This window comes from Manis javanica, chromosome 4, assembly GCF_040802235.1.
Source record: "Manis javanica isolate MJ-LG chromosome 4, MJ_LKY, whole genome shotgun sequence".
NCBI classification, from domain to species: Eukaryota; Metazoa; Chordata; class Mammalia; order Pholidota; family Manidae; genus Manis; species Manis javanica.
The window spans coordinates 53,884,788-53,904,146 of NC_133159.1; the positions used below are offsets into that span (position 1 = coordinate 53,884,788).

The following is a 19,359-nucleotide window of genomic DNA, read 5'->3' on the forward strand; positions in this document are numbered from 1 at the left end:
GAAAAAAGGAAACACTGTGGTGGATGAAGATTTATTTGAGGTTTGGAGCAGAAAGTTTCCTGCTTTATTGAGCAAAATAGATTTTAGCTCAGAGAGAATTCCTTTGCCATGCAGTACATTCCTGTGATGACCTAAATATTTTGGATGGTGATCAAAACTCACTGAGTGCCTATCTGAGAGAATTTCAAATATTATCAGTAGACTAGGACAATGTGCTCAGTTTTAAGGCCCTGTGACTATATGAAATGATTTATATTTTATTATGTATAGACTATAGTTACATCTTGAGGTCTGCATTTTCTGAAAAAGGATATAAGAAAAAAATCAGCATTACAGAATTGCATAGTAGCTTAGCTATAGCTGAGCATTTTAACTTCACTTTAGTCAGCTGATTTGGAAGTAGTCATCTAAATGATAGGCCTAGAAAAATGAGAAAATTATGGAACATTAACTAGGTTTTCAATTTGCTGATACAACGAATTTAGGAGACTCTTTTGATCTACTTTTACTTTGAGTTGAGTTTCTAAAAGTATTAGAACAACAGTGCAATTTGAGAAACATTCTCTTGTGGTTTTTTTTCCACATTATTTTTTGTTCTCTCTTTTGTATGCTTTGGTTAAGATGTCCATTTGATCAATTCATCATATGCTATTTCTGCCTTGAATTCTAATTCCGTGTGCCTCTTTGGGCAACATACCTCCAAGTAATCTAAATAAGACCCTTCAGATCAGGAGGAGGCCCTGGCTCTTCTAACAAGTGAGGCTGCCATGGAAGAGACATCCAAGCCAGTGGTTACTATAGAGAGGTTTTTAATCAAAATCACCTTCTCTGAACATTAGAAAATTCATGAGTATAGTTTTCAAAAGCTTCTATGTGTAAATAAGTATATTTTTAAAAGGAACTAAAACCTAATGTCCATAAAGGACTTAAGGTCCTATAAATATGTTCTTGAAGGGAAAGCACTGTTTGAGCTTAGATAATAATGTTTTTCAGAGAATTTGAAGGAGAGATGACGTAGAAATGTGCTTTTGGAACTGCTTTAGACATTTTATCTTAGACCTGACCAGGAAATCCTCTTCTTCCTTTATGAGGTTCCTACTGTATACATCAGCCAGCAAGGTGAGTATGGGGAACAATGTTAAACAACTCAGACTCAGCTCTGCCCTGCTGTAGCTAAGAATAAAAACCAAGAACATAACAACAACATTTAAAATGTGATGTAATAAGTACAGGGACTTGTGGAAACATATACAGGAATTATCTGCCTAGATTACTGGGAACAGAGAAGAATGAACCAAATAGAGTGAAAGGCATTTGCAAAACCCCATAGTCACATACAGACATTTGAGGACTCAAAAAGTTAAGTGTGGTTGGTTTGGAAAGCTGCGGAATGATGAAAAACCAAGGTGGATGAATAAGCAAGGGCCATCCAGGGAGTTTGGAGAACACCTAGTTTACTTTGATTCTTCACTGTTACTCCTGTCAGCATTGCTGGTGACTTGAGCATCCACATGGATGATCTTCAGGTCCTTGAATGCTTTACTTTCATTGTTCTTGTTTTTTTTTTTGAGCCCCTTCTATGTAACCAGTTTCTTGGACGTATTCTAGATTATACCAATTCTGAAAAGGAAGCCCTTTTTATAATGTTGGTGTCAAGGATCCTGCTCTTTGACCTCTCTCAATGCCCCTCATGTTAGGCTTATTTTCTCTATTACCTCACCCTCAGGTATAATTCTCTATGTTTCTTGGCTCTGCCTTCTGGGCACTTGTTTTTACCCTTTGAGTTAGCCTCCCTTTTCTTGTGAAGGTTGCACGTCTCTATAGCTGAGTGGTTTTCTCAGCTTGTTTCTGGTTCGCACAACTTTGGGAGTCCAGTGGCTTTGTTTCATTTCGTGCTCTTTAGTCTAAGCTAGCAGTATTTCTGCTACCACGATTCTCTCACGAGGCCATATGGCTTCCTGTGAATCTTATTGAGGGTCAGTCCTTTACATAAAAGTCCATGTATCTCATAGAGATGAGGTCTTTCTGCCTTCACTTTGATCTTTGCTTAGAACCTATTTCTTAATTATGCTGTCTGGAGAGGATGGGCATCCACAACTCTGAAGTCCTGGTTCCTTTTGGTTAACAGCCCTTCCTCAGTGACTCTCTCTCCCTTTTGCACCAAGAGGCACCTTGAACACTTGTGTGCAAATCTGAAGCAGATCACCCAGTTCAGCAGGCCCATTCTGTATTGTGCACGTAACTGCAGATGTGTTACTTAGCTTCTGCTGTTACATAAAAAAGATCCCCTTTCCTCCAGTTTCTAATAACATGTTCCTTACTTCCTTCTGTGTTCTATAGAGGCAATGTCCTCAAAATTTAGATTTCTTCTATTAGTCTGTTCAAGGCAACTTAGGCTTTCTCTGTCATGCTCCTCCGAATCCTTCCAGCTTCTGCATATCATCTGGTCCCAAGGCCACTCCCCTGTTTTTAGATATTTATTATGGCAGCACCCCACTTTCAGGCACCAATATCTGCCTTGGTAATCTATGCTATATAATAAATTACCCCAAATTTAGTGGCCTAAAACAACAGTCATATATCTTCTCTTCAGTTTCTGTGGGTCAGGAATCCAGTCACAGCTTTACCAGGGACATCTGTCCCAGGCTTTCACGAGGTTCTAAGGGAGACGTTACCTAGGACTGTAGTTAATTTAAGGTTCAACTTCAGGAGGATCTGTTTCCAAGCTCACCCCTTGGGCTTCCAAATTTTGGGCCATTGGACAGAAGGCCTCAGTTCCTCCCTGGCTATGACTGGAGGCCTCCTTCAGCTCCCTGTCAGGTAGATTTCTCTGTAGTGCACCCTATAACACTGCAGATGGTTTCCCTAAAGGAGAGCCAGATAGATTCGCTGATGACCTTGCTGTTGATTTTCCTGCGGGAAATGGGAGCAGGGGGCAGTTCCCTTATGATTGCTTTGTTCACCAAACCTACCAGCCTGCTCATGCAGGTGCCTATGCAGTTTCCTCTCTTCTTTAATTATGCATGAATTCTTTGTGTTCCAGTGTAAAGTGAACCATTTGTAATGTATTTTGAGTCCCATCTACAGTTGCCTCCTCAAGGAGTTTGTTCCTTGGATTATCCCCTTTCCTGCATCATGTTTTTCTCTCAGTCGGTAGATAGGCTGTAGTAACTACCATTTAAAATATGGAGTTTTTTGATCACACATTTCCATTAGATAAACACCCCATTTCATTACGCTTTCTAAAGAAAACCAAGTTTTGAACTGTATGAATACATTATATCTTCAGATGTTAATATAGAAAGTCAGCAAAAGTGGCTCTTGCCATGAGGGAAGAACAGGGTCTAGTGTTACTCTTCTGCCATAAACAACTAGAAACCTTGATAAAATGTAGGAAACATCCATTTTCTAATATTGGACAAAAGCAGAATAGAACTCTGATTCCTGAGAGAAGGAAACAAAATGAATCCTATATTACTCAGTCTTTCTGGACTGGAGGCAATTTCAAGAACATGGCTTAGGGCTGGGGAACTAAAGGAATAAAGAGTATAGGAGACACATAGGAGTTAAGAGCATAAGTGGCTTGAATTCATGGGGCAGAGTGCTTCAATCAGGGAAGTATGCAGAAATCAGCATTGGGCTTCCCTTGACTCTTTGGCTGAGTACCGATCTGCTCATGAGGCTGGGTGTCCCGGCCCGCGGGACGAACGTGGAGTGTGCCGGAGACGCCTGCAGAAATGAGACAAGCAAGAGACACAAAGAATGACCAGCAAGACAGGATGTCTGATCAAGCTGGCGAAGTTTATTGTTTACAGGCTCAATTTATACAAGTAGCAAGTAAGGGGTGGGTCAGGAGATAATTGGACCTTAGGTGGCGCCAGCGGGGAGGTGTTTTCACACATCCTCAAGGTCTCCCTATTTTCAGAGTGAGGAGTCTTGGCTCATCTTCAAGGACAAGATATGTTTTTGTGAGCAGATAACTTCCAAGGACTGCACCGGTTGCTCTCAAGCTTGTGCTTTCCCATGCTGCGTTCAGACGTGGGGGAAGGGACATAGCCCCGGCTCCCAACAGCTGGGTAAGAGAAAGTTCTAGGAAGAGAACAATTACCAACAGCTGAAAGTTAAATAATCTTCAGAAGTCACACAGGGCCAAGAATAAAGTTTCCACCAAGCAGATTGTACAGACCTTGTTGAATATCAGTGACATTCAACAGAAGTCCTGTAATATTCACACTTTAAAAGTGGGGCCAAATTAGGGTCAAGGCTACTCCATAGTATCTCTGAGAGAAGTTTAAAAGGTTCAAACTGGTACCCAAGTAACTTAACTGCCAGGACAAAATCCAGCATTCTTTAAAGGAAAACAGTACAATGCAATCCTCAAAAATGTAAAACGATGTCTGGCATTCAGTAAAAAGTACTACATATATGAAGGAGCATGAAATGTAACCTCTAACCAGGACAAAAAGAAAAATCAATCTATAGAAACAGACCCAGAAATGACAAAGATGATAGAATTAGCAGATAAAGACAGATATTATTAATATGCTGCACATATTCAATGATATTAAGGAAAACATTAATATAATGAAGAAAGAAATTGGCAGTATAAAAAGAACCAATATTTTTAGAGAAGAAAAATTAATTATTTGAAAAGTAAGCAAATTGCTCTAAGTTAATTGGGACATTTAAGGAATAGTGCTATTCAATCAAGAAACATTTAGTGTGTGCAGGCCACAGTGTTAGGCTCTTTTTCTTTTTTTGTCTCCTTTATGCAGCAGGTGAGAAACCTGGCTTCCCTTTCCCATACTATACCACCTATTTGCTCACTCCCAGAATACATTTGGAATTGCTAACCCAAACACTGTGGAAAATAAACATTCTTACTAGAGTACAATACTGTTTAGAATCATTTTGCCTTTTACATAGTCAAAATACTATGTTCCAAAGTAATTAGGCCATCCGCTCTCCCTCTGCCCAATGTGGTTACATTGTTAACTTGATATATATTAAGGTCCATTTGTTTCTGTTTGTATTCCATTTATTCCCCTCCTTTTTTCTTCCTTATGCTCACCTTTGTGGGTTTACCATTTCTTTGGTTATATCTTACATCTGAAAAGTACTTTGTGTTTTACCAAATGCTTCTTAAACTGTGACCTTGATAAGATTTATCTAGAACACATGCTTTTAATATACATTTTTACAGAGATATATAAAAATATAAATTTACCAGGACCTGACTCACCAGTTCTGGGGTGGCCCTAGCAATCTGCAGGCTCCAGATGATGCTGATGCTGCTTGTTTGGGAACCACATTTTGGAACCACTCATTTATGACACTTACTAGCAACAGATTCCTTAGCCCCAGACTTACTGAATTCTCCATGGAGGATCTAGGAATCTATTTTTTAACTAGGTTCCAGGTGATTTTTATAATGAGACGCTAGTCTGGAACACTAATCTTGTCTTTAAAATTATTTGAGATTGGTGAAGCAGATTTTTTGGGTAACATTTGCACAGATCACCAGTCTGAGATTTGAAATAAATTACTTGATTAAACTATATACGACGCCAATACTAAATTTTCCAGTTCCTGTTTATTGGTTTCTCTCCATGTTTTGCTCTCAGTTTATGTTACAACCAGGAACTTGGGTGGCACCCATTTGTTGTTATTTCTGTAATAATTTAGTGAAGTTTTAATATATTCATAGAAAAGACTTTTTGGTACAAACAATTTGACTGAAGGTCAAAGGACAGAATATGCTTTCTATAAACCATATGGCTGGTAAAAATGAAATTTCAGTACTAAATACTTGCATATCTTAACTTCTGAGTAGAAAAATCACCCAAATTGTGTGATTTACAAAGAAACCAAATTTAAAATTCATTTGGCAAATTTTTTTTTTTTACTATTTTCACTTTCAAGTAAAATATACTTACATATAGAGAGATTAAATAAATAGTGGCACTGAATTTGTGTGTATGTTTCAAGAATTTCAGAAATTTTTAAGTTTGCTTATTATAAGTCAATATGTCTCTTATTTTAAAAGTTGATCATCATTTTCAACCTTATACTTAAAAGTTATAAAAAGTTCAGACTATCACTTGATATTCATAAACACTTAAAATTTTTAAAGTCTTTTGGAGGGTAAAAGAAGCTCTTATGCTGATTTTGGTAAATAACAAGGCTGGTGTATTCCAGATTTAAAACAAACATGGTAAAACTGGTCTCATAAATATGAGAAATAGCTGATGTTTTCCTCAAGGAAAAAAATAAGTTGAAATAATTCTATAATATTCTGATTTATGGAAATAGTAACATGATTTAGATTATAATTATTCTGTAGTTGTGGCCACTAATGTCTCTATTAATTCCCTAAATAAAATGACAATGATAATAGTGAAATTTATCTTGTTATAGAAAGGCATCTTGGGTGTAATGAAATGAGCACTGAACTCAGAAGCACATGACTTTAGATGAGTTCCAGGTCTACATTCTCCCTGAGCCCCAGTTTCTTACTTATAAAGAAGGTGATATTAGCTCCCTCATCAGTTGGTTTGAAAAATTTAATTAGATGGTGATCCTTAAGGTGTTTTGTATAAATTGTAAATATGTTATACAATGAAATTTGATGTTACATTTAATGTAGTTTCTCTCTCTGTGTGTCCTTCACCCATCAGCAGGGAGTACAAAATGACTTTTGGCCAAACCTGGGATTGAATATTTTTTCTTAAAGGGCCAGATAGTAAATATTTAAGACTTGGTGGGTCATAGTGTCTTGCCACAACCTTGTAGCCATAGTTAAAACTTAACTGAATGAGCATGATTATGTTTAAGGACACCAAAATTTGAATTTCATGTAATTTCCTTGTATTATGGAACAATAATCCTCTTTTCTTTTTCTTTTTTAAGAGCCATGTGAAAATTTAAGAAGTCATTAGCTCACAGACTGTATAAAAACAGGTGTTTGGCCTGTGGACTGTCATTCTCACCCCTGTTTAGAACATTTGAAAATTAGTTTCAGATTGATTCTTAAAGTTTCATGATGGGATTATCTGTTGGGTGGTTTGGGAAATTTCTGAATGAAGATGCTTTGTTTTAAAAAAAATTTAGTAATTGCCATCATCTGTCCATACAATATATAGTCAATATAAATAGACATTATTATGAAAATATACTGTGAGATTGATAAAATCAAAGACACAACAGAGAAATGATAAACCACAGGTTAATTGGTCAGCCCTGTTGTACAAACATCCCCTGTATTTAGAAAAGGAAGGCACTGGCAAGTCTATCTCAAGTAAGACAGTGTAATTCTAACTTTTGATTTAAAAAAAGAATATCACTGGACTTCCCTATCCTTTAACAAATATTGATGGAGAATATGTGTTCTATTTTTGCTTCTAAATTTGGGAGTTTTTTCAGTCAAAGCATAATATGCCACAAGCATGTTTTTGACATAAAATACCACAATTTATTCAATTTGTTCTATACGTTTTTGATAAAATCTTTCACTTTAATATTTGAAAAATGCATAAAAGGTATGGCATGATATTTTTAAAAATCACACTTTACTGACTTTGTTTAAAGATTTAGATAAAATTGAAAATGCTAAGTCATTCTATCTCTGATTCAAAATGGCACTTTATGAGTGTGTAGCACTTTAACATTTTTCAAAAGCACATTATGTAATTGTCTTTGATAGTTACATCTTGTAAAGATAGATGGTATAAGTATTGTCTCTGTTTTCCTCTGTAAACTAAGGCTTACAAAAATGAACTTACTTTCTATGGTTTTATGGCTCACAAGCACAGAGAAAAACTTAATTTTAGGTCTCATGTTAATCTAGGGTGCTTCCTACAATAATATCTCTTACACAACACCCAGTAGACTTCTTTCCGTATTAAAATGTCTGTAAATGTTCTTCTGATTGATTTTTTTTTTTAGAACTAAAGTAATATTAAAGTCTATGTCAAGAAACTTGGAAATCTATCATAAATCAAAATTTAAATCTACTGGTGTGTGTATGGAAAGATTAGGATCCATTTTTTCCAATGTTGTATTTCTATTTGAATGCTGATATATATGCTAGTTAGCATAGGTGCTAAAGCAATACTATCTCTACACTGAATTTTTAATTAGTGTGTTTACCACTTAATTTTTTTCTCTGAATGTACCACAAGATTTCTGAGGGCAGCAATCATGCCTAAATATTAATACTGTCTTCCTGTTCTCAAGTTCTTTAAAAAACAGAGTGATTTGGATAGAAGGCAACAGGTGTTTATGGAAAAACTGAGGGTACCTCAAATAAGACAGAGGAATATGAAGCATAACCTCCACCCTAAAGTCTTCTCATGTATACCAAGGCTTAGTTAGACTCTCCAGGGAACTAGGCAGATTTTTAAAGAGCAGCGCTTATAAATCAGAAATAACAACTCTCTGTATCTTTTTGTATGCTATTATTCTTTATGCCTAGATTTAGGTAACACTACTGGAGCTAATTATAATCATTTTTAAAGTTAACCCATTAATTGTAGGTTTAGAGTGATAGGAAAAGTATTGCTTAAAATTTTTTCCCTAGGTTTCTGTTTTTTTTTTTTTTGCAAACAGCTTTATTGAGATATAATTAATATACAATAAAATATACATATTTAAAGTGTAAACTTGATAAATTTTGATATATGAAACCACTCGTAAAGTCATCACCATAATAAAGATAAAGAAAATGAATGTATCATTAATCACAAAATTCCTTCCTGTGCTTTGTCATTCCACGTGTCCCTGCCTTCAGTACCTACTACCATACCCTCTGTCCTGCACTGCTCCCAGGCAATGATGGATCTGCTTTCTGTCAATGTAGGTTACTTTGCATTATCTAGAATTTTATGTGAATCTAATCAGACAGTACTTTTGTCACACTTAAACTTAGCATGATTATTTTCAGATTCATTAATGCTGTGTGTATATTCACTGGTAGTTCATTCATTTTCTTTGCCAAGTAGCATTCCATTATATGGATTATACCATAACCAGTTTATCCATTACCTGTTGATAGACATTTGAGTTGCTTATATAGTTTTTGGCTATTACGTATAAAGCTACTACATCTTTGTACTTCTTTGTGTACAGATCTCTGTTAGGACATATGCTTTCATTTCTCTTGGATGAATACCTAGAAGTCAAATGTGTAAATCGTATGTTAGGTGTATGTTTAACAACTTAAGAAATTGTCAAACTATTTTCCAAAGCTTATCATTTTATATTACCACCAGTAGTATATTCCAATTTTTCCATATCCTCATTAATACTTGTTGGTATTATTAATCTTTTTAATTTTAGACATTCTAATATGTGGATAGTGGTATCTCATTGTGGTTTCAATTTGTGTTTTCTGAATTACTAGTGATGTTGGGCTTCTTTTCACATGCTTATTTTTATTCTTATATCTCCTTTGGAGAAGTGACTGTTGAAATCTTTGCCTATTTTTTAAATTGGAATGTTTGTTTTATTTTTGAATTTTAAGAGTTCTTTGTATCTTCTGGATACAAGTCCTTTATCAAATAGACAATTGGCAAATATATTCTCTCAGTCTACTTTTGCATTTTTCTTATGTTTCCTAGTATCTTTTGAAGAACAGAAGTTTTCAATATTGATAAAAATTAATTTTATTGATTTGTTCTTTTATGAATCACATGTTTTTGGTGTTGCAATAAGAAATTCTTACCTAACCCAGTCACAAAAATTTTTTCCCATAATCTTTTCTAGAAGTTTCAAAGCTTTAGGTTTTACATTTGGATTGATGACCCAATTTTAAATTAATTGTTGACTCTGGTGTGAAATATGGATTGAAATTTTACTTTTCTTTTGGCATATAACTAGCCCATTGTCCCAGTACAGTTTATTGAAAAGATTACCCTCTCTCCATTGAATTGTTTTTGTACCTTTGTAGAAAATTGGTTGTCCGTATAGGTATTGATCTCTATTTTGTTTCATTAATCTATTTGTTGATCTTTACACTAATATTCTAGTTTATTATCTGTAACTTCTTTTATTATGTTAGTGGTCATTTTAGGGTTTATAATATAGGTCCTTAACTTATTATTGTCTAACTGTATATTATACCTCTTAGTGATATTAGACCACTTCATGTATAGTACAAAAACATTATACTTACATGTTGATACTTACATATCTCCCCCTCCCCAAGGTTGGTGCTAATGTCATATTTTTTCCTACCCATGTTATAAACCCCACATCCCATGGTTTTTATTTTTGCTTTAAACAGTCAATAAATATTTACCCTTTTAGTTCAATTTCATTTCTTTATGTGGAATCAGACTTCATCTGCTATCGTTTTCTTTTTGCCTGAAGGATTTTAAGCACTTTTTATAATGCAGGACTTGCGGTGATGACTTCTGTTTTGGTATGTCTGAAAAAACATTTTATTTTATGTTTATTTTGAAAGACGTTTTTATCAGGTGTATGGTTTTAGGATCACAAGTTTTCTGTCCTTTCAGTATTCACTGTTGCTTCACTCTCTTCTTGCTTATACTATTTCTGATGGCTAACCTGCTTTAACCCTTACCTTTGTTTCTCTTATGTAATGTACCGTTTTTCCAAAGTGGCCTTTTCAGCTGGGAGTCCGGAAGGGTGTATCTTAAGTTGGATTTTGTGTCATACACTTTAAATATACCAGCGCTTCAGGTGTATGTTGATACTTAGCTCTCCTTTTGTCATATAGACCTGACGTGCTGGAAGAGTCGCCTTTGGTCTCCCGGGAAGGCCGTTTCCATGTTGCTCAGTGCAGCTGCAGTGCTCGTGAATGTTGTGAATGCCAGGTGCCTGTGCCAACAGCCAAGCTCAGCTGTACGCTCTTTATGTATTTGAAAATCACATCTGGTGGAATAAATTTTCAGTCACCTCTGATGTCGGTTCAGCCCATAACTGTTGGTAAGTTGTACCTAGAAAAGATAATAGATCTAAACATGGGTCACACAAACAGGTTCAAAATTGCTTACAAAATTCTTCAGTTGTTATATTGCTTTGACCAGTGCTGTAAGGATGGTAGTACTGGGCAGATTAAGAGCAGTCTCTGGAATGACTGAATAGTAGTAGAGATACCTCTGTAATTATAACTTAAATTCTTCCTTGAAAACAGTTTCACTTCTTTAAATCCTGGATCTCAAATAGCTTTTTCTGAAAATAATTAGGAGCTTGTTTTTTACCTCAGTTATCCTTCCAGCAAATATTTCTTAGAGGCTCATTATGTCAGCCACTGATCTAGGACTGGGTAAGCGGTGGTGAATGAGACAAAGTTCCTGCCTAGTAGAGCAGGGACAAACAATAATGGGTAGAAAGAAACAATAAAGAGGTAAACAATTAACCAATTTGCTGTACAAATCTGATTATAAGAAAAACTCAATAATATACAATGCCCATATTTTTAGTGTGAAGATTCCCAAAGTTTCTTTTAATCAGCATGAATATATAATTACCAATGTGAATAATACATAATAAATAATTTACTAACTCAATTTTGTGTATGTACATTAAATTATAGATTATAAATGATACATAATTTAACAGTGTTACTATTTTCCACTTATAATTTCTAAAACAATTATATACAAACTCTTTACATGCATTATTGTTTTTGATGTTAGTAGAGCCATTTTTCCAGATATCAGATGTAATTTTTCACACACTTCACCTTCACTTCTTTCTGAGTTACTGGGGATATAGTACTCTTTGAAGCTACATATGACATCATATTTTAATAATAGGACTTTCAAATAATTTGTTCTCTGGGGATATATTTTGTGATTTCCACAACATAGTATAGTGAATTCAAGCAATTCAGTTATACCACAGGAAAAATAATATAAAATCTTTTTTTAAAAAACTAGTTATGTCAGATGATTTTTGGAAGCATTTTTAGCCAGCATTGAATTGTTTTTAAAAATACAGTAGTTAAGAGAAGGTGTGTGATAGACTTTATAAGACCCTTAAAAATAATTTTGCCTTATTTCAGGGAAAAAAATCTTTCCTTATATTTGGGCATATATGATAATGCCCAAAAATTGTAAATGCCTTAATAGAAATACAACAGATAGTGAAATGGAGAGTGTCACATGTGGGGGCTATTATTTCAGCTATGGAGGTCAAAGAAGACATCAGGAGATAGCATGTGAGCTGAATGAACAAGGGAGAGCCATGCAAAAATCCAGAGCAAAAGGTGACCTAAGAGGAAGAAAAGCACTCATAAAATCCCTGAGATGGATTGAGCTTGTAAATTGGAGGAACCAAGAGAAGGCCCTTAGGCTTTGAGTGAATGAGGTAGGAGAATATTCAGATGTGATCATACAGTTAACTGGGTCCAGGACATACAATAGGCCAGGGTCACAAAGTTTGGATTTTATTCTAATTGTAATGAAAATTTTTGAATGGTAGAATGATATGGTCAGGTGTGTGTGTGTGTGTGTGTTTAAAATTTACTCTGCATGTAGAGAAGGAAATTCATGGGCAAGAGGGGAGGATAGTTGCAGGAGTGGAAGCAGAGGGCTCAGATAGGAGGCTATTGGAATTGTCCAGTTGCCTTAAGGTTGTAGCAGTGGAGAAGTAAAGAAATGATCAGATTTGGAATCTATTTGGGAGATGGTGTTGACTGAACTTTCTAGTGGATTAGGTGTGGAGTGTGAAGGATAGAGAAGAATCAAATATAATCCTCAGCCGTGGACCTGAACATGCCACTGAATAGTGGTACCAACTACTGAGGTAGGGGAGTTTGGGGAAGATTAGATGTGTGACACATTATGTTTGGGATGCTTATTTTAAACCCAAGAGAGATGTAAGTAGCCAATTGGATATATGAGGTTAGAATTCAGGGGAGATGTATATTTGAGAGGCTCTAGCATTGTATAATTGAATATCTACTTAGAATTCAGTGTGAGCTCACAGAGTGAATAACTGTGTGGAATGCTGCTCAGAGGTAGTGTAAAATGAATCAGACAGTTGACATTGGATTTGGAACACATAGTGACAATGGTAAAAGAAGTTTTAGTGGATTGACAAGGAAGAATACATGATCAGAGTGGGTTGATTAGAAAAATGGGAGGCAAAGTGGAGAGAGGGAACAATGCCAATTCTTCTGAGGAATATTGCTCTGAAAGTAGCAGGAAATGGGAATATATCTAGGACTTGGAACGTAGGTGTTCCAGGGAAAGAGTGTTTTTTAGATTTCTAATAATAAGACATTTATGTATGCAGGTAGGAAATGTACAGTAGGTTATAATTTTATGATTTCACTTTTGTTTGGTGTCTTTTTTCTTTTTGGTTATGAGAACTCTGAATTTCACCTGTTGTTTTTAGACTTTAGTGTTTATCTGTCTCTGCTTGAAAGTAACTGAGATTTGTAATATGTCATATAAAGTAAAATCTCCATTAATATTGACTCAAGAAAATTAGAAAACCTATGTCCAAATTCCTGAAAATATAGAATGTGAAATTTATTTCTTTTGAAAGTAAAATTCAAATCAGTGTATGTTTCAATACAATAATTATTTCTATGTACATGACTAATTCCTGTTAACAGTTAAAGTTTTGAAAACATAGACACAAAGAAGAAAAATGCATTACCTATTTTCTATAATTTTGGCATTTTTTCTATTTTTAATACATATTTATACATATCCTTTTATTTGTTACTTTTAATTTTAACAAATCAGGAATTCAAGTATAGATGCTTGTTTAATAAACTAAACTAACAATATTAAATATTTTTAACATTCTTCTCCAATATGATTTTTAATGGCTGTATAGATTTCCCTTGTAGGGATAAACCATTATTTATTCAATCAATCCTTTACTGTAAGATGTTTACATTTCTGCAAATACTTTAAAGGTTTTGTTGTATGTTTAAAACTACACACACACACACACATAGATACACATCTCCACATATTTATGTATACAATTGCATATATGTACATAAACACATGGGTATACATATGAACTCAGAAATCATTTACCAAGTTAAACACTCAAGTAGGCTGAGAAATTCCATCCCCATTTCTGGTGACAAGCCAGGGCCTGCTAATGCTGTGTGCACTGCATGTAAAATATGCATGTTGTGGGTTGAGTAGATATGTCTGGATTGTTGTATTTCAAAATTTATATATTTATTGAAATTTGTATGCATATTTGCATGCAAAGTTATGTGAAGTTTTGCATGCATAATTTGTATGCATTTTCCAAGCAGTGCCCCACAAAATGTTTTTTTCCTTCTTACCCACTGAAGCAGTGGGTGTGTATGTGTGTGGGAGGCTTCAATTAAATTTGGGAAATGCTAGGTTAAATAAAGTTAAGCAGGCTTTTTACAGCAGGAATTTGCATTTATCAGAATAACCTCATTTACTGATTTATAGTTTCTACCACTTAGGGAGAAGGAAATGAAGATCCGTGGATTGCTATGGTAAGGTACAAGGAGTAAACCCAATATTTTTGTTCTGTAATTGGCCTTTGAATAAAGTTACCTTTTAAGTAGTTGAAAGAATAGGATATGCTAAAAATTCACTTTGTGACTATCACAAACATGGCTTAACTTAAAAGTGTTCTCTTTTTTTCTTAAGTGAAGCCTGATCCACCATTAGGCTTGCATATGGAAATCACAGACACTGGTAATCTAAAGATTTCTTGGTCCAGCCCAACATTGGTACCATTTCAACTTCAATATCAAGTGAAATATTCAGAAAATTCTACAGTTAATACGAGAAAGGTAAGTATATTTTCATAAATAAAGTGAAACGTTAAGAAGCAACTAGAGTAAGCTGAGAGCCCCACCAAATCCCTCAGAAAATGCCCTCTCCATGCCAAATGGACGTGCTCCTTCTAGAGCAAATCAGGTATTTAATGTCACACCTCTGGCTTTCATTTAATAGCAACATGGAAAATGGCCACATGAATAGTACTTTTGCATTTCTGTATGTGCTCTTAGAAAAATGGTTTGATTTTACACAATATCTCTCATATATGGATCTATGGTATATATTGGTGAGGTGGGGCAGGGACATGGGACAAGCATCATGATGAACTTTTCCTTCCTATGATGAAAACTGATGAGATATAAACAGTTTAGTAAGAACAGGAGGAAACCCATCTTAAGGCTAAGATTCCATTTTAAAATGCAGAGAGTTGAGAGGATTCCTAACCTATTCTCTGATATCAGACAATAGCTCAACAGCCTACCTTAAGGCAGGGCAGCCAGTCTGAGTTGATATGTCCCCACTGCTGAAGAGTAACCACCATCTTGGAGAAGAATAGGATAAATAAATACCTGGTGTTGGGTTTATTTAGCAGAATTAGCTGGAGGACTGGTAAGAAAGGAAAGGAGACATGGTGTCTCTCACCAGTGAGATAGAAGCACCTTGAGACCACAAGTCAAGCCTACACCCAACAAGGCCCTCTCTGCCCTTTGCTCCACTCTTGAAAGCTTTAAGAGATAGAATCTCCAGACTTTCAGCATGCCTCCTCTCTGAGGACACCCACACTTTCCTGTCTTTAAGTGTGTACTTTCAGATAAAGCTTTCTCACTGCTCAAAGTATTGTCGTTTGTCTCTGCGATTTCATTTTATTTCCAAGTCTTCTTCTCTGTCTCTGTTTTACTCCTGATAAGTAGGAAGGGGCTGCTGAGAGCTCAGATTTGGGCCTGCTTGTTTCTGTCGCCTGGGTGACCTGGGCGGAGCTGCCACTGTGTGATCTGCTCTTAGTAGCCTGCCTGAACATCTCCTTTCTTTGGGAAGTTCTGAGAACATAATCTCACTCCATCCTGTGCTCTGTGGCTCCCTCAAATCCTGGGGTGGTGGGGGCTAGTCCCCATGCTGTGCTGATCCAAGTGGACACAGGATGCCAGGTGACCCTGGTTTCAGGAGTTGGCATGGAATCTGTCCTAGGTCGTGAACTTGCCCTCTGCACTTACTGTTCGCTGCTGCCTGCGCAGCAGCTGCCATTCCCTGCTGCTCTTGCTTTAATGAATTCCATCTTTACCTACACTCTTCTGACCTGCTCGAGAATTCTTTCTTGTTCAGAGTCAAGAACCCTCTCCCGTCCAGGTTGAGGTTTTCTCCTTGTGCTTCACCCAGTGAGTAGGGAGAGATCTCCCCAGATGCAGCTGCCTGGCAACATGGGCGCGCATGACAAATTCCTCCCTAAATTTAGTACCAGAGAAAAATTCCCCTTCCAAACAAGTTTCTCTCTCTCTCTCTCTCTCTCTCTCTCTCTCTTACCACACCCCCCCATTTCTCCCTCTCCTCTCATTCACACACAGTTAAATGGCTACAGAAAGTCCAGTTACAGAAACTTGAATTCATAATTTAATTTTTTCACCTACAGACCTTCTCTAGTTCCTGATTTTACATTTCATCCTTTTAAAAAAATTGTTCAATGTATTTGTTTATATGCAGTGCATGCAGTTGTACTGTAAAGTGTGTCAAAATCCATTTTTCATCCTTTCAGTAGGCACTGACTGAGCACCGACTAGGCACTAAGAGCTATTGTGCTTGGCATCAGGGCACACTGGGATAGCAGCCAGGGCAGGGAGCTTGGCAGTGTGGCTGGTCAGTGGTGGGTTGTAATAATAAGACGAGATGGGGACGATTTCACTGAGAAGGTGACATATGAGCAAGGATTTGAAAGAGATGGTGAAATAGGTATCTGGGGGAATTGGGTTTCCAGTAGAGAAAATAGCCATTCATAGGCTCTACGCTGGACGGGAAGCTGGAGGCCAGCAGAATGAATGAGTGAGGGCAGGTGAATCAAAGAGGCTCAGGGAGGAGATGTAAAGAGCCTGGCGGCCGTGCAAGGGCTGAGACACTATTTTGTGAAACTAATTGTTATGATTTAGAGGTAAAAACCTATCTTTTTAGGTATGGGCTAAATTTTTTTAAAGACCTTATTTTCGCAAAGAGCAGAATGGGAATCCTAGTATCATATAAGAAAAAAGCAGAGTTAAGCCTTCTCTGGGCTTCAGCTTTCTCATCTGTAAAATGGAGGATTTTAGGTATGGATGGTCTGATATTGTTTAAGGGATTCTTAATGCTTTTCATTATTTTTATTCTATGGCACTCCATAGATAAAGAGGTCAGAGAGACCAATAGTTTAGACACCAAGTAGCTTTGGAGTCAGTAGCTCTGATGTCATTGTGAAACTGAATTTATTCACTAAGCAATTCTTAGCTAGCAGTTGCTTAATTCCACTGTGGCCAGGTAACTATTGGTAAGATTTTAATTCTTTGAAATTTGTTGAGACCTCCTTGTGATCAATTTTGGTAAAGGTTCTACATCGACTTGATGCTCTGATGTTTTCAAATAATATTTAACAGACTGATGAGATTGTCTCAGCTACATCTCTGCTAGTAGACCGGGTGCTTCCTGGGTCTTCATATGAGGTTCAGGTGAGAGGCAAGAGACTAGATGGCCCAGGGATCTGGAGCGACTGGAGCAGCCCCCTTATCTTTACCACACAAGGTAGGTTTTGAATTGAGAGGGGAATGTGCTTCCTGAATTTGTCTTTGACATGGTCGAAGCATCTTACATTTTCTGGTAATAAACCAAAAAGGAGGAACACAATATTAACTTTTTACTTACATTTTGAACAAGTTAACTTGTTAACAAAAACTTGTATACAGTCTCCCAGATTTATGTCTGTCCATAGCAGTGTCTTGCTGAATTACTCTTATTCAAAAGATAGAATTAATACAAAAGTTCCAAATTTACAAATTCAAAACTACCTGTATTCATGTTTCTTTAATTTCCATTAGAAAATCAGACATATTTATTGGACATAAATTTCAAATGTTAAAATTTTATTTGACTAGTGCATATTATAAAAGAATAATTCTTTTCACTCCAGGTGCATGCTTTTGAGGGTTTTCAGTTTCAATTTTAATAGTTTTAATTAATCTTTAATATCAGAGAAATTGTAGTGTATTCACAACTTCCTCGTGAAGTTGATATACACTGTTTACATATGGGCCTTAAATAGTCCTACCTGGTCACATGCTTGATTGTGATGAGAGAAAGACACTTCATGATCCTTTGCCTAGTTGTCTGACCTGTCAAAATGAGCAGAATTATTTCTACTCAAACTCAGGTTGATTATAGATTTATGGAGATAGAAGTACCATGTAAAACACTAAGAAGATAGTCAACACATTTAACTAAGTAAGTTTATGTATTGGTTACTTATGATTCAAAATGCACTGATGAGTTAAAAATGTAAGTAGCATTAGTGGTTTAAGAGCACTGACAGAAATTTATAAAATCCTGGCCCCACCACTTACTTGGAAAGTTTCTTAACCTTTCTATGCCTCAATTTCCTTATCTGTAAAATAGGAGTGTTTTTATGTGCATTGGATGAAATAAGGCACACAAAGTGCTTGCTGCAGTGCTTGGCCTTAGTGAGCACTCAGTAGGTAGTCGATACTATCTACTTCATAAATCCATGATGTCAGTATTCAGAATTTCAATGCCAATGGAAGGTGAGAGATTGACAAGATACATAGCTAATTCTTGTAGTTCTCACAGGTAAGATTGTGAGGAGAGCTAAACAAAGTGGGAGGCAATGGGAGGAATTAATTTTCACCGAGAATGTCAGTGACCTGGTGTGAACAGATTTAGAAGATGTGAATGTCTCATGTCAATTCCTCAAATAATTGTTGAACATCACACTGCCTGTAATAGGATGCTGACAAATGAGCTTTTGGAATTTTTTCTTTTCCTAAGGTTTTTCTAACCTTTTCTAAGGTTAACATTTTAATCTTCAATTATATATCATTGATTAGTAGGCCTACTGACCAGTTCAGAACAATCTAGAGAGGAATGAATGAACAACACCATATTTCAAGGACTGTCCTGTAGAGGTTCTTATGTGAGGGGTGAGGTGAAGCGAGTGGTGGAGGAGGGAAGCAGCCCCCACTCCCAGCTGAGTGGCCTGTGATTTGTTGCCTTATGTAACCATCTGTTGAAATGTTTCTCTTCCACAAGAACATGGCTTTATTCATTACCATTTCATTTCTTTACTTAGATCTGAAAGCCTACCCTCCCTGAAGAAGAGGCAAATTGTAAAAGAATCTTTATTTTTTTTTAAAGTTTGCTAATATTCAAGTTATATATTTATACATTCCTGAATAATGATTCTTAGCAGTGTTATATATTCATTTGGATTAAGAGGGACATTTTGATTGAGTGTACTACAATAGTTATTTGTGATAACATTTCATGTAGATTTTGTTTTGGATTTTTTTTTTAGACCTGTGGATGGACATAGTTTTATTTTTATTTTACCTTATACTAACCCCTTTTATACCTC

The 19,359-nt window shown here is 36.0% G+C and overlaps 1 protein-coding gene across 5 annotated transcripts in view; it reads left to right on the forward strand.

The window, feature by feature from the left end:
- LEPR (leptin receptor) overlaps nucleotides 1-19,359 on the forward strand; it is a 101,331-nt gene that overhangs the window by 50,912 nt on the left and 31,060 nt on the right. For all 5 annotated transcript variants that reach the window (XM_037024377.2, XM_073234081.1, XM_037024376.2 and 2 more), the window contains 3 exons: nucleotides 10,739-10,947; nucleotides 14,625-14,770; nucleotides 17,372-17,516. In XM_037024377.2, the coding sequence (XP_036880272.1) occupies nucleotides 10,739-10,947; nucleotides 14,625-14,770; nucleotides 17,372-17,516 (500 nt within the window). The remainder of the gene's footprint in view (nucleotides 1-10,738; nucleotides 10,948-14,624; nucleotides 14,771-17,371; nucleotides 17,517-19,359) is intronic.